The sequence below is a fragment of the Hyperolius riggenbachi genome, chromosome 7, assembly GCF_040937935.1.
Source record: "Hyperolius riggenbachi isolate aHypRig1 chromosome 7, aHypRig1.pri, whole genome shotgun sequence".
Taxonomy (NCBI): domain Eukaryota; kingdom Metazoa; phylum Chordata; class Amphibia; order Anura; family Hyperoliidae; genus Hyperolius; species Hyperolius riggenbachi.
The window spans coordinates 209964212-209979451 of NC_090652.1; the positions used below are offsets into that span (position 1 = coordinate 209964212).

At 41.6% G+C, this 15240-nt stretch overlaps 1 protein-coding gene across 4 annotated transcripts in view; it reads right to left on the reverse strand.

Annotated features, from left to right (window-relative positions):
- The window catches only part of FTCDNL1 (formiminotransferase cyclodeaminase N-terminal like), a 191796-nt gene that overhangs the window by 120096 nt on the left and 56460 nt on the right, over nucleotides 1-15240 (reverse strand). For 3 of the 4 annotated variants that reach the window (XM_068245091.1, XM_068245092.1, XM_068245089.1), the window contains exons 3-4: nucleotides 13114-13209; nucleotides 2229-2381 (exon numbers count right to left, since the gene is read on the reverse strand). In XM_068245091.1, the coding sequence (XP_068101192.1) occupies nucleotides 2229-2381; nucleotides 13114-13209 (249 nt within the window). The remainder of the gene's footprint in view (nucleotides 1-2228; nucleotides 2382-13113; nucleotides 13210-15240) is intronic. The other variant, XM_068245090.1, reaches the window with a different exon arrangement.

Below are 15240 nucleotides of genomic sequence, written 5' to 3' on the forward strand. Positions count from 1 at the left end.
TGCCAACAGCAGTAACGGCCACTCACCAGCAGCCGCCACTATGCCAGCAGTGGTAATGGCCACTCACCAGCAACCGCTAGTGTACGTGTCACGGAGATCTGAACGTTTGGTTTGATGTGTCACGACTCCAAAAAGGTTGGGAACCACTGACCTAGGAGCACAGTTCATGGTAGGGAGGAGTAGAACCACTAGACTACAAGGAAATGCTATATGGGTGAGAGAGTATAGGGTAGAGGTGTATGGGTAGGGAGGAAGGACCACTAAGACCCCAGGAAATATATGGGAGTGGGATGGAGGTCCACTAGACTACTAGGGAAAGCTATATGGGGGGTGGCAGGGGGGAATCACTAGACTACTAGGGGATTCTATATGGAGATGGAAGGCAGGGAGGGACAAGACTACCAGGAAACCTTATATGAGGAAAAGGGGCCACTAATATAGCAGGGAAAGGCTGGGCTGAAGACCAGAGGTTTTTATGTTGCTCTGCCTAATTATAATGAGGTAACCGTTGCAAATTGATGTGAAATGCTACCTAAATATGTTTTGGAAATGTGCTGCCTAGTTACTGCTACCTCATTTATTTTCATTTTTGTGTGCAGGAGTAAACACTGCCTAACCATGTTAATTGGGACCATCACCCTACCCAGGGCCGGAATTTACCATAAGGCACTGTAGGCACGTGCCTACAGGCGCCTGATGATGGAAAGACGGCTCCCTCCCCTCCCCTTATGCCTCCCTCCTTCCCTATGAAGAGTCCCAAGCGGATTGTAAATGAGAGATTACTTACACGGGTTTCTGCATTTCACTGATGAGATCTCCCTTCAGTCAGGGGCACCTCTAGCTACTTAATACTGAGGGAACCTCTGCCTACCTAATGATAAGGGACACCAGTACTACCTATAGCAGGAAAGGGAAGTGAGGGAGAAGTGACAGCTGGGACAGCCAGCACACTTACGGTGCGGTTTTACGGTGCAGTTGTTGGTTCATGGAGGGTGAAATCTAAGGTGCCAGGACACCTGTGCCTATAGGCTCCAATGATGTAAATCCGGACCTGACCCTACCTAATTATGTTTTTTGAGAGAAATACTGCCAACCATGTTATTTGGTGTACACGCTGCTGAATACTGGGGGGGGGGGGGGGGGGCTAAAATACATTTTGTGTGGGGGATATTTCTTGTTAAATATAATGTGCAGTGGTTATGGTAGTAAGTATCTATCTTGTTATGTCTCGTGTCTGTTTTTAGGGCTTTTTAAGGTGAGGGGTCCCTATTTTGTGGCTCAAAATGATGGGAGGATGATGTACAGAAAACACTGTGTCTCTTGTCTTTCTGCATATCAGGAACTGAAACTGGCTCTGCTAAAGTGATTAGGGAAATAGGCATTCAAGTGGACATTTCCCTTTTTTTTTTGCCAAGTATCACTGCCTAGTTACCCAGCCCCAAGCACCGTCTATCAGATGATTGTGCTGCACCTTCGACCTCAAAGGACAATTCCTGGTGTAGTGGTTTCTCAAAACTCTCAGCATGAGTATGATTACATGTATATATGCAGGATGTGAAACACAGGACTTGCTTTAAGGTTGGATTCACAGTGGTCAGTTGCATAACGCACATGTTTTAAAGAGAAACTCCGACCAAGAATTGAACTTTATCCCAATCAGTAGTGGACACCGCCTTTTACATGAGAAATCTATTCCTTTTCACAGACCATCAGGGGGAGTTGTATGGCTGATATTGTGGTGATACCCCTCCCACAAAGAAATTCTGAGTACGTACTCTTAGCAGATCCCTGTCTGTGAACCTTGTTGTATTGTGGGAAATAGCTGTTTACAGCGGTTTCCAACTGCCAAAACAGCAAGCAGCAGCTACATCACTTGGCAGCAGTAAAAATGTCATCATGTGATAAATGTCAGAATATAAATCAGGGATTTAAAATATTTTACAATGGGCAAACACTGACTAAATCATTTATACATAATTGTTGAAAAAATTAAGCACTTTTTTTATTACATTATTTTCACTGGAGTTCCTCTTTAATGAGTGTGAATGGAGACTGGACATAGACTTACAAAGCTTGCACACAAATAATGGCCACTTCACTCATCCCGCCCCACGCCCAGTCGGGTCTAGTGGCTTCATAGGACGTGATCCCCACACTTTGATTGGCCCAATAGGCTGCCTGTCAAGTGACTAATAGTTCACTTTAATGATCTGTCTTTCAGACTATACCTGTTGCAATTTCTCCACACTGCTCCAGTGTTACTCCTGACAAAGGATAGATGGGTACTAGGTCAATGGCACCAAGGCAGGGGTGTATTCCATCATGTAGAGATAAATCAATCGCTGCAAAGCCTTCCACGCATGCAGACAGTACAGATTTACCTGCATAAATATAACAATATTATTTATAAATCGCACCACAAATTGAAAAATAAAATCTATCAACTGAAAAATATTTCCTCAAATGTTGAATCAACGTAAGGTGTTTCACCTTCCCATTTGCTTGCAGACGTGTAACTTATTTGAGGTGCAAAGCACATGGCTGCCTCAGAGATACACAGATGATGTGCTACTTTTCTGATGAGTCGTAGCAGTAGAGTATTGTACCAGGTTAGCCATCAGTAAAAGCAAGACGTTTTGAATCAGTATTATTATTATTATTTAGTATTTATATAGCGCCGACATATTACGCAGCGCTGTACAGTGTATATATATATCTTGTCACTAACTGTCCCTCAAAGGAGCTCACAATCTAATCCCTACCATTGCCATATGTCTATATTATGAAGTGTAAGTACAGTAGTCTAGGGCCAATTTTAGAGGGAGCCAATTAACTTATCCGTATGTTTTTGGAATGTGGGAGGAAACCGGAGTGCCCGGAGGAAACCCACGCAGACACGGAAAGAACATACAAACTCTTTGCAGATAGTGCCCTGGCTGGGATTCGAACCAGGGAACCAGCGCTGCAAGGCGAGAGAGCTAACCACTACGCCACCATGATGTATGACACTATTTATTGGCTAACTTAGAATGTCCAGTGTATACAGTGGCTTGCAAAAGTATTCAGCCCCCTTGAAGTTTTCCACATTTTGTCACATTACTGCCACAAACATGAATCAATTTTATTGGAATTCCACGTGAAAGACCAATACAAAGTGGTGCACATGTGAGAAGTGGAACGAAAATCATACATTATTCCAAACATTTTTTACAAATCAATAACTGCAAAGTGGGGTGTGCGTAATTATTCAGCCCCCTGAGTCAATACTTTGTAGAACCACCTTTTGCTGCAATTACAGCAGCCAGTCTTTTAGGGTATGTCTCTACCAGCTTTGCACATCTAGAGACTGAAATCCTCGCCCATTCTTCTTTGCAAAACAGCTCCAGCTCAGTCAGATTAGATGGACAGCGTTTGTGAACAGCAGTTTTTAGATCTTGTCACAGATTCTCAATTGGATTTAGATCTGGACTTTGACTGGGCCATTTTAACGCATGGATATGTTTTATTTTAAACCATTCCATTGTTGCCCTGGCTTTATGTTTAGTTTAATTGTCCTGCTGGAAGGTGAACCTCCGCCCCAGTCTCAAGTCTTTTGCAGACTCCAAGAGGTTTTCTTCCAAGATTGCCCTGTATTTGGCTCCATCCATCTTCCCATTAACTTTGACCGCTTCCCTGTCCCTGCTGAAGAGAAGCACCCCCAGAGCATGATGCGGCCACCACCATATTTGAAAGTGGGGGTGGTGTGTTCTAGGTGATGTGCAGTGTTAGTTGTCTGCCACACATAGCGTTTTGCATTTTGGCCAAAAAGTTCCATTTTGGTGTCATCTGACCAGAGCACCTTTTTCCACATGTTTGCTGTGTCCTCCACATGGCTTGTGGCAAACTGCAAATGGGACTTCTTATGCTTTTCTGTTAACAATGGCTTTCTTCTTGTCACTCTTCCATAAGAGCCAACTTTGTGCAGTGCATGACTAATAGTTGTCCTATGGACAGATTCCCCACCTGAGCTGTAGATCTCTGCAGCTCGTCCAGAGTCACCATGGGCCTCTTGACTGCATTTCTGATCAGCGCTCTCCTTGTTCGGCCTGTGAGTTTAGGTGGATGGCCTTGTCTTGGTAGGTTTACAGTTGTGCCATACTCCTTCCATTTCTGAATGATCGCTTGAACAGTGCTCCGTGGGATGTTCAAGGCCTTGGAAATCTTTTTGTAGCCTAAGCCTGCTTTAAATTTCTCAAGAACTTTATCCCTGACCTGTCTGGTGTCTTCTTTGGACTTCATGGTGTTGTTGCTCCCAAGATTCTCTTAAACAAAGTCTGAGGCTGTCACAGAGCAGCTGTATTTGTACTGACATTAGATTACACACAGGTGCACTCTATTTAGTCATTAGCACTCGTCAGGCAATGTCTATGGGCAACTGACTGCACTCAGACCAAAGGGGGCTGAATAATTATGCACACCCCACTTTGCAGTTATTGATTTGTAAAAAATGTTTGGAATCATGTATGATTTTCATTCCACTTCTCATGTGTACACCACTTTGTATTGGTCTTTCATGTGGAATTCCAATAAAATTGATACATGTTTGTGGCAGTAATGTGACAAAATGTGGAAAACTTCAAGGGGGCAGAATACTTTTGCAAGCCACTGTATAAGCTACATGTTCTAACATTTTGTCACCATACAGGAACTGAGTCTGAAGAAGGCTTATTAGCCAAAAGCTTACTCTTTTTCTTCTAAGTTAGCCAATACGGTAAATGGTATCATACCGATTCAAAACTTCTTGCTTTTCGGATGAGCCAGTGAGTACTAAAAAGGTGCTTCTTTTGTTTTTGACATAACTCGTAAAACATATAACTGTCTAATTAACCACTTCGCCGCCCGGGTACAGTATATCTACGCTCCTTTTGACTTAAGTTCCCCGCTCGGAGCGTAGATATACGCACCCCCTGCCGCTGCCGCCACTGTCCGCGCTCCCGCTCGCACTCCTGCGATCGTGCACGCTGCTGCCTGCTCACCCGGAGATCAATGAACGGGAAAATCCATTCCCGTTCGTTGATCTCTGCCCCCCCCCCCCCCCACAATGATCAGCATGCTTCTAGGAGAAGCAGCTGATCATTGTGAAAAAACTCAGTTTCCCAGCCTCCCTTCCTGCAAGTGTCCTTCCAACGCTTGCAGGACACCTGTAAAAAAAATGTGGCCATCTTGTGGCCAAAAAGTAATACTACACCCAAAAACATTTTTCACATACAAATAAATTATTATCACTATTAATTTTAACTCATTAACTCCCACACTCCCCAATTGTTACCAATAATTTTTTTTGTAATATTAAAATAAATTAAAAAAAAATTACAATAAAAAAAAAACATAAATAGTTACCTTAGGGACTGAACTCTTTAAATGTTTATGTCAAGAGGGTATAACACTGTTACTTTATAAATTATGGGCTTGTAATTAGGGATAGACGCAAAACTGAAAAAAATGCACCTTTATTTGCAAATAAAATATTGGCGCCAAACATTGTGATAGGGACATAATTTATACGGTGTAATAACTGGGACAAATGGGCATATAAGTTACATGGATTTTAATTATAGTAGCATGCATTATTTAAAAACTATAATGGCGGAAAACTGAACAATAATGTTTTTTTTCCAAATGTTTTCCTATTTTTCCATTAAAACACATTTAGAATAAAATAATTCTTGGCATAGTGTCCCACCTAAAGAAAGCCTAATTGGTGGTGAAAAAAACAAGATATAGTTCATTTTATTGTGATAAGTAATGATAAAGTTATAGGCGAATGAATGTAAGGAGCGCTGAAAGGAGAAAATTGCTCGGATGCTGAAGGGGTAAAACCCCTCAGTTGTGAAGTGGTTAATACAGTTTACATAAGATTTAAGTTTTGGATTTGGTGCTTAGAAAAACTGTTGAAATACTTCTCGCATAAAGTTAACCAGAAGCTGATAGCATGGAATTTTTTTTTTTAAGTTACACCAGTTTTCATCCATGGTCTTTGAGGTGGGGTATATTAAATGGTCAGTTACTCATAATCTGCAAAAAACATTTAATGGAGAATGTTTTTCAATTGAAAATTTAACAGTTGATTTGGACAACATGGCTATCCCCATAAGAACCTTAAAGTTACTGAAGGGCTAAAAGACTAAAAAAATAAATAAAATAACATGGGACAGTTTATAACTGGATGAAAAATAGAGCCTGGTAGGTTGTCCAGGGGCCCAAATGGCACCTTTTCAGACCTCCACTACCCATCTTACCTTACCAAGGAGGCCAGGTGGGCCAGCCGAAGAGGACAAATCTTGCCTAGCGACCCATTTCCTTTTAAACCTTCTCTGGTATGCCCTAAAACTCTCATCTTATTCCTGCCCAGGGATGCGGAGTCGAGCAGTTGGAGCAATTTTTTAGTACCTGGGAGTTGGTGATTTCATACACTGAGGAGTAATTTTTTTTTACTGACTCCACAGCCCTGTCACTACCTGTGACTCACTAGATTGATTTACTTTATTAGAAGAGAGAAAAGCATTATTAATAATTCTACTAATAACTCTACCTGATATGGAATGTTTAATTGAAGTTGCTGCAACTATGTAAAAAAACGAATGTATTAACAGGACTGTAGCAATAATAAAACACACAGTATAAGGTGATTTAAAAACTGTGGTTGTGGTTATACTGTTTACCAAATTAAGTGCGTGTGCAATATGCATTCTGTAGAAAAAGAAATCTAAAGCCAAAGCCAAGAATTTTAGAACACATAGGGGAAATAAGTAATAATAAAAAGTGCCTTGCACTTTGAAAAGTATCACAAGAGTTTGTGTTATGGATTAACATTCTCCTCACGAAGTCAGGTAGATGTAGCAACGTGGACAAACAACTCCTTGAAATCAAATTACAATGGATTACAAATTAAAGACTTTGCTTCCGGCACATATTTGGAACAATGAGCCTCAATTAAATTAATTTTCCAGAATATGCTGTTATGCAAGTGAAAGCATTGTATAGGGCACTGGTCTTATTTTACACAAGTATATATGAAGCAGTTTTTGAGCCCTTATTCAATTCACTTTTTCTGTTAAGTTTTCTCCTAAGTGATATTTTCACTACTTGGGCCATATGCAATTCACTTTTTCACCTGCAAGCAAACAAATACTCAAAATAATTTTGACAGTACATTTTAACCTACTTTTTGGTATATTTTACATTGCAAAGTGCTAAAAAGTTTAAATTGAAGATGAAAAACTATCTCCTAGGAGAAAACTCAGGATAAAAAGTGAATTGCATATGGGCCCTTATCATTTAAACGCCTTTAGGCCACTAGCTAGCAAAAAAATAGTCAGAATGCTAAAAAGGTATTTTTTAAAAAAAGATGAAACATTATCTCCTAGGAGAAAAGGGTGGGTGAGGTAGGTGTTAGTAGAAAAGGTGGTATATATCTATGGATGGGCTCACAACATATAATAAATACCAAATTGTCCCTATCCTTTAAGTGAAGCACCATGGAGGATATTGTGGCAGCCACTGTGGAATTAATCAAACAAAGATTCCCCATTTTCTGAATATAACTGTGTTTGTCCAGGGATGCAGCTTCATATCATAAAACAATTGGCTGCTAAAATGAATTTCTATGCCTGAGTAAGTCAGCTGATTTTGGTTATTGGGAGTTGCAAAGCCAGTTCTGGTCTCACAGAATGCTTGGCAGAGGGGATGGGGGGGGGGGGGGGGGGGGTATTCCGCACATCTAACCAGCCTAGGCTAAGCATCACTGGAAGAGTGGGGTTGCATGCCAATATGCAGCAATATATAGATATTGGAAGTGTTCTGGATGCTGAAACAAGGGATATTACCATTAAAGTGGGTATCCCGAAAAAAAAATGCATTGCATTCTACTACAGTTTACGCCACTACAGTGCCTGTTTAACATTGTGGATTGCAGTTATTCAAGTCACAGTCAAATCTAACCACCCGTTCAGGCCCTGTAACTCTCATTTTTGTAAGGCAACTAGTGGCCTTTGAAATATATTTGTCATGGCTGATTATGTGAAGATGTGAATTGTCCTCATCTTGATTGTCCACTCATTATATGCTGTGCACTTGCAACTTTGGGAACCCAAAACAATAATTCTTGATAGTGTCCTAAACAAACCCCACTTCGGAGAAAGCAAGAATGGCACAGGATGCAAAATCACTGGACATCGGACCACAACTTACAAGTGGAAATAAAGATCATTTTAAATATTTATTTGTATAAACATTGAAAATGAGTGGGTGGGGATCCTCCGGACTAATTTCCTCCACCAAACAGCATCATAAAAAAACATCCCATTCCACTGACTAGGCCTTCTTACTTACGAATCTATAAATGCCGAATAATACTAGATATTGTCCATTATCATCAAATAAAATAGGCTGGTATTCAATTTCAAGTATTTTCACATATCCTACTTCTAGCACATGAAATACTAATGACATTAATAATGATACTAATAATAATGCCAATTATTATCTCAATGCGCATCATCAAATAGACGTGAATGAAGAATCACAGTATTGGTTATATGAACCATTTCAATGTCGTTAAATATTATTTAAAATACAACTAGGGGACACTTTCTAGTGAGGGAAGAATTTCTCATACTGAGAATGCTGGGATTACACCAAAAACTACTAAAAGAAAACCACACTAATTCACGTGTCCAAATAAAGCGTTAAACGTTTTATGGGCTCTTCATTTCCCCGGCAAATGAAGTAATTTAATTAACGGCTTTTTCTTAATTCCCCTGGGATCCTCTTTTCACTTGCTCAGCTAAAATAATGTTCACAAATGATGTTCCCGGGATCTTAGAACAACAGCAAGAATATTTATTAAATCATGGGATGTCATACAGCACTTTATGGCCTATTCATTACATCCTGTGACTTCTTGCTCAGCACAACTAAGCAAACAATTGCTTCAGGGATACGGGAATCACAGCAGCATGCATACAAGGGATTATATATAAGAGGGTATTTGAGAGTTTCTCTGAATATTTACACTTGATTTGCCATATTCTCCCTATTTATAAAGAAAGGTTGCCTGCATTATTAACCAAGATAAAAAAAAAAAAAAAACTTTCCCCTGCTTAACTTTTGAATTGTTTTTTCAATGTTAAACTGTTTTAGCATTTATCAATATTTCACTGGTCTTTGAGCTGGTACAAAATAGAATGACAAGCTTAAAGGAATGCTTAGGGGGGGTCGGTGGAAAGCGTGTTGAACTTACCCGGGGCTTCTAATGGTCCCCCACAGACACCCTGCCACTTACCCATGCTCCGGCCCCGCCTCCGGTTCACTTCTGGAATTTCAGACTTTAAAGTCTGAAAACTACTGCGTCTGCGTTGCCATGTCCTCGATCCCGCTGATGTCACCAGGAGCCTACTGCGCAGGCCCAGAATGGTCTGTGCCTGCACAGTACGGTCCTGGTGACATCAGCGGGATCGAGGACATGGCAACACAGGCGCAGTGGTTTTCAGACTTCAAAGCCTGAAATTCCAGACGTGAACCGGAGACGGGGCTGGAGCATCGATGCGAGGGACCATTAGAAGCCCTGGGTAAGTTCAACTCATTTTCCACTGACCCCCCTACAGTATTCCTTTAAAGAGAAACTGTAACCAAGAATTGAACTTCATTACAATCAGTAGCGGATAACCCCTTTTCCATGAATGATCTATTCCATTTCTCAAACGGATCATCAGGGGGCGCTGTACGGCTGATTTTGTGGTGAAACCCCTCCCACAGCGCCTCACAGCACTGAGGTACTGGCATCACACTGTGGAAGCCTTGTTGCATGGTGGGAAAAAACAGCTGTTTACAACTGCCAAAAAAGCAAGCAGCATCTCCTTCCAGTGACATCACCTGCCAGCAGTAAAGATGTCACCATGTGATAAATGTCAGAAAGTAAATCAAGGAGAGGAAAGATTTTACAATGGGCAAACACTGACTAAATCATTTATACATAATTATTATAAAGATAGCAACTGCCATTGGGTGAAATGGGGTTAATGGGGGCGTGACATTTAAGATCCCCCCCTTCTAAAACCCCCCCTCCCGTCTTCACCAGAGCACTTTGCAAGGGGTAACTGACCAGCATCCCTAGTGGGTACTGCATGCTTTGTTGAATTCCAGGTCTCACACCCCAGGCTTTATCCACTATCAGCTAATGGAAAGGGTAAAACTTTAATTTGGTTAGCAGACATTTCCGGAGATCAACAGAAAAAGCTTAAGATCAGGCCCAGAAAGCATTCAGGCATGTTTTTTAAAAAGTGTAAGTTCACAGTAGGTGACAGGAAGATTTGTTTAATGCACAGGATGAAATTAGGGTAGGTAGCAGCATGAAAAATATTGAACAGCTTAAGGGAAACCTTAGATGAATAAATATAAAAGTTTTACACATACCTGGGGTTTCCCCCAGGCCCCCCCCCCCGTACCGATTGCTTCCACACCATCTTCCTCCACCTCCTCCTTCTCCCGGTAGAAGCCCTGTTAGCTTGGCCAGTCGGGGTGCACTGCGCATACGAGGCCCGGCCGCGTGCATGCGCTCCGCCGGACTCCTGTTGCCGGGAGCACTCTGTGCCTGCACAGTACTACTGTACAGGCGCAGAATGCTCCCATCCGTGGGAGCAAGGTGGGGGTGTGCGCACAGCCACAATGCACATGCACTGACTGGCCAAACTTACGGGGCTTTTACCGGGAGGAGGCAGAGGAAGACGGCGTGGGAGTGATTGGTGCGGAGGGGGCTGGAGGAAGCACAGGTAAGTATAAAACTTTTATATTTATTCGCCTCAGGTACAAGTAAGAATATTCAGGCACAAGTAAGGGTAGTTAATAGTAGGCGTCAGGAATACTGGGTAAACAACAAGAGCAGGACATCAAATAGTGTCAAGCAGGTCAGGTTGTCAACAGGAGCATAAGATTAAACATAACATATAGGAGGAGGTGCCCCCAACAAAATATTCTATATGTGCAAAACTTGTCAAGATTGTAAAATAAAACAATCTTACCTCAACAGAGGGCATAAGGTAAAAAGACAATTTTTATTGGACACTAAACAGGACGTGTTTCTCCGATTTTACCTACGCCTTCTTTGCTGTCTGGAGCAAACTAGGCGCTCCTTCAGACAGCTAACTCCAAGACACTGTTTTTTTTCTTGACCTGAAGAAGACCTGTAAAATGCCCTTGGTTGAGAAAAGATTGTTTTATTTCACAATCTAATCTTGACAATTCATGCACAAATAGAATGCACACGTGTTACTGGAGCTCAACAGTCACTTGGTGTGCCATGACAAGACTCATGACTAGGGACTGTCTCCTGAACTCCTAACATTTGCAAGTTCCAATTTTTTATTGTATCCTGTTGACAAGCTGCAGTACACATAGCAACTTCAGCCAGGCACAATAGCACCACCCTTACATTAAAAGGAGACATAAAAGCTAAAACGTCTTCTTTTTATATTGATGTAGGTTAGAACATGCAAAATACAAGACCTTAGGGCAGAGCGCTTATTTTTTTGACACAACAGCTTTTGTGGTGCCTCAGTAGTAAAATAGCATGCAATGTTAAATTGTGGCTATTGGGTCTGTGGATTTGGTGCGATGGCGGTTATGATTGCTAAGCGGTGGTGCAACTGCTATGATGACTGGCAAGTGGTGTGCAGATCGCTAAGCGGCATGAGTGTAGAAGTAAGAGGGTTAGAGTTGGGTTTAGCGGTAAGAAGGTTAGCATTAGTCACAATGGTAGGAAGCATGGTGTTAGCCGTTGCAGCAGGAATGCTAATGTTAGGTATACCCATTGGAAGGATAGTGTTAGGAGTACTGGTAGGAAGTTTAGTGTTCGGTGTTCACAATAGGAGGGTTAGTGTGAGATGTAGAGAATAGGAGGGATAGTGTGGGAGGATAGCTTAAAGAGTAACTGTCAGGCTGCAGAAGCTAATTTAAACCTCTATTCTCCTGTGTTAAAGGGAACCTAAACTGAGAAGGATATGGATTTTTCCTTTTAAAATAATACCAGTTGCCTGACTCTCCAGCTGATCCTGTGTCTCTAATACTTTTAGCCACAGCCCCTCAACAAGCATGCAGATCAGGTGCTCTGACTGAAGTCAGACTGGATTAGCTGCATGCTTGTTTCAGGTGTGTGATTCAGCCACTGCTGCAGCCATAGGTAGCAAGGCTGCCAGGAAACCGGTATTGTTTAAAAGGAAAAATCCATATCCCTCTCGGTTAAGGTTCCCTTTAAACAGTTTAGAAGGAAGCCAAAAAGGCATTAGTGAAGATAAAAATCTCTCTTACCTTTGATGTGTGCTTATCAGAAAAGCTGTTAGACCTAAGAGGACGCAAGCCGCATACTATACTGCAAAGCATTCTGGGGCCCTCCCCTCGGCTGCTAATGAGACGTTACAGCAGCTTGTAATCAGTCCAGCGCGTAGCACTGATAAATCTCCGGGCAGAGTACACTGCAGAAGTCAGCTATTGTTCCTAGCCACATGGCTAATTAATATTCACTGCACACTGTGTTATTCAGTACGAGCTTTTCTGTGATCAGGAAGCAGGCAGGACATGACGACACATTTGACAGAAAAACATGGAACCTGCCATGAGCATCAATCTCTGCATATACTATATAAAAATTCTGTGAAGTACAAACGTGGACAGTGAAATGCATATGTAATGTAAATACAGCCAATCTTTAGCTACTGATATATGTGTTTATTTTCTCTGAGACCTTATACCTAACAGCTCCTCTTTAAGATAGAAGTTTCACCCGAAACTTCTTACATAAACCTCTGTACATGTACCTCTTACACAATTAACATTGGTATTATTATTATTACTGACTTTACTACTACAAGGTTACCACCTGTGCTAATTTAATTTGCGTGTTTATTTAAAGTTTAAGACCATCCCTGGAAAAGACCAGAGAAACACTCTTTACAGGTTTCTATTGATGTGACAAACAAACACATAACTCATGTCTATGGTGATAGTAAGGTTGTTATTGTTATCTATTCTGTATTGTGGAGTTTGTAATTAAAAACAAAACAAAAGAATGTTCAAACTTACCTATCTGTTCTCTGGTAGAAACAATTGTGATCACTGACCGATTATAATCATAATTGGAGAACACATTCAGCACAGATGTATCTGGATGTTTCTGACCTGCCAAAAGAAAATAAATGACTTTTCTTGTTCTAAAAGTTGCAAATAATGATTGTTAATCTTGTGCGCGATCAATCAGTGGGTGATTACACAATAATTACTTGTTAACAACTGATGAACAGAACACTGAAAAATTGGGCACTGTAGCCTGGATTCTGCTTTACTTTACACAGAAGTATCAGAATTGTTACAAAAGAAAAAGAACAGTAAGTCCGTAAAAAAGCACCATCTCGAGCATTAGAATTAAAAAGATATACATGCAAAAAACGAATTTAATTTTGTAATTAAGAATTCCTGGACAAAAGAAATAAAAGCAAAATGTAGATTACAGAAGACTATTTCACTCAAGTGAAGCTCTACTTTCATTACAGAATTGATATAAAATAAAATTGCTAGAGAGGTAGGGTTGCCACTACGTGAGCAGGTGGATATATTTAGATAATTCCCAGGTTCCTCCCCCCATCAACAAGCATTTTGACCCAACAAAATTGTAAATTGATTTGACCTTTTTGGCAGTATGTATCTCTGAGTTACTTTTAAAAGCAATAAGCGGTAACCCCAGCTACACTTGTGACTACCGTCGGGAGGGCCATGCACAGCGATCGCAGCAGAGCTCTAGTGTCAACTCGCCTCGTCGGGATCAAGCGGCAGCATCAGTCTTCTCAGTTTCCGACCTGGGCCCCATCACTATGTGGAAGTCACTTGACAACAAAGGGCAATCTCCACATAGAGATGCAGCCCCTCAACCCGCTGCAAGACAGGAGGAAAACTTCCAGAATGTGGCCCAGATCCCAGGGAGGTCAGTAAAGCATGGTCCGCTGTGCTCTCTACTAAGTGATGGGGGGGGGCACACTATCTGACAGCCTATACTGAACTGAGGGCAGGGGGAAGGCCTCACTGGCTACTTATAGTGAAAATGGGGAGTGGCACTCTCTGGCTACCTGCACTAGTGGGGGTTCTCTGGCTACCTATAAATGGGGGGAGCATTTTCTAACTATCTAAACTGGGGAGGCACTGCCTGGATACATATAAAAGGGGATGCACTCTCTGCCTACCTATATTTGGTGGACCTCTCTGGCTATCTATTCTGTGGGAGCTCTTTCTGGCTACATGTACGACGGTCACTTTCTGGCTACCTGAACTGGAGGGGTACACACTGGCTACTGCTACACAAGCAAAAATATATAAGTAGATTTTAACCACTTCAGCCTACACTAGGCCATTTTACCCTTACTGCCAAGAGCCACATTAACCTGTCAGTGCGCCTCCAATTAACCACTTCACCCCAAGGCGTTTTTATCCTAACGGACAAGAGCAATTTTCACCTTTCAGTGCACATGCACGCGCACCATGGCAGCGGCACTGTCTGACTTATAAAAACGTCCTGGAGCCATTAAGAGGCTTAAGCAGGACGTTTTTATAAGTCAGGTTGTCATTAAGTGGTTAATTTGGCCATAACTGTAACGATCGGTGTCAGCTAAACAGATAACTCTGATTATTGGTGATCTGCAGAATCACCAATAATGCAGATGTATACCTGATTATATGATGATCTGCAGAATCACCAATAATACAAGTATACAAGGAAGCCGGAGCTAATATGAAGATAGGTGCTTGGTGCAACAGTAATGGTGTAATACAAGTCTCCCGAGGAGCGGGTGACTTAAGAAGTATCGGAGTTAATCTCCTGGGGTGCAGGTGATTTACAGAGTACTGCAGCTGGGAACACCTAAGGAGTAGGTGTAAGCTACAGATCCCTCACCAGTGGCAGAGCCCACTGATGAGGATAGAGAGGTCAGACAAGCCGAGTCGTAAATTACCGGAGAGATAAAGTACAGAAACAGAAGGCTGATTCAGTGTCAGTAAACAGGCAGGGTCGGCAACTTGAATCAGATAGGCAGAAGTACAATAACGATTAGAGTAAAGGATAGTCAGGGATAGCCAGAGACATACACAGATATAAATAATATACAATCCTAATCTTAGGTGTGAAGTCCTTGTTTTTGACACCTGGGATCTAGTCTAAGGTCT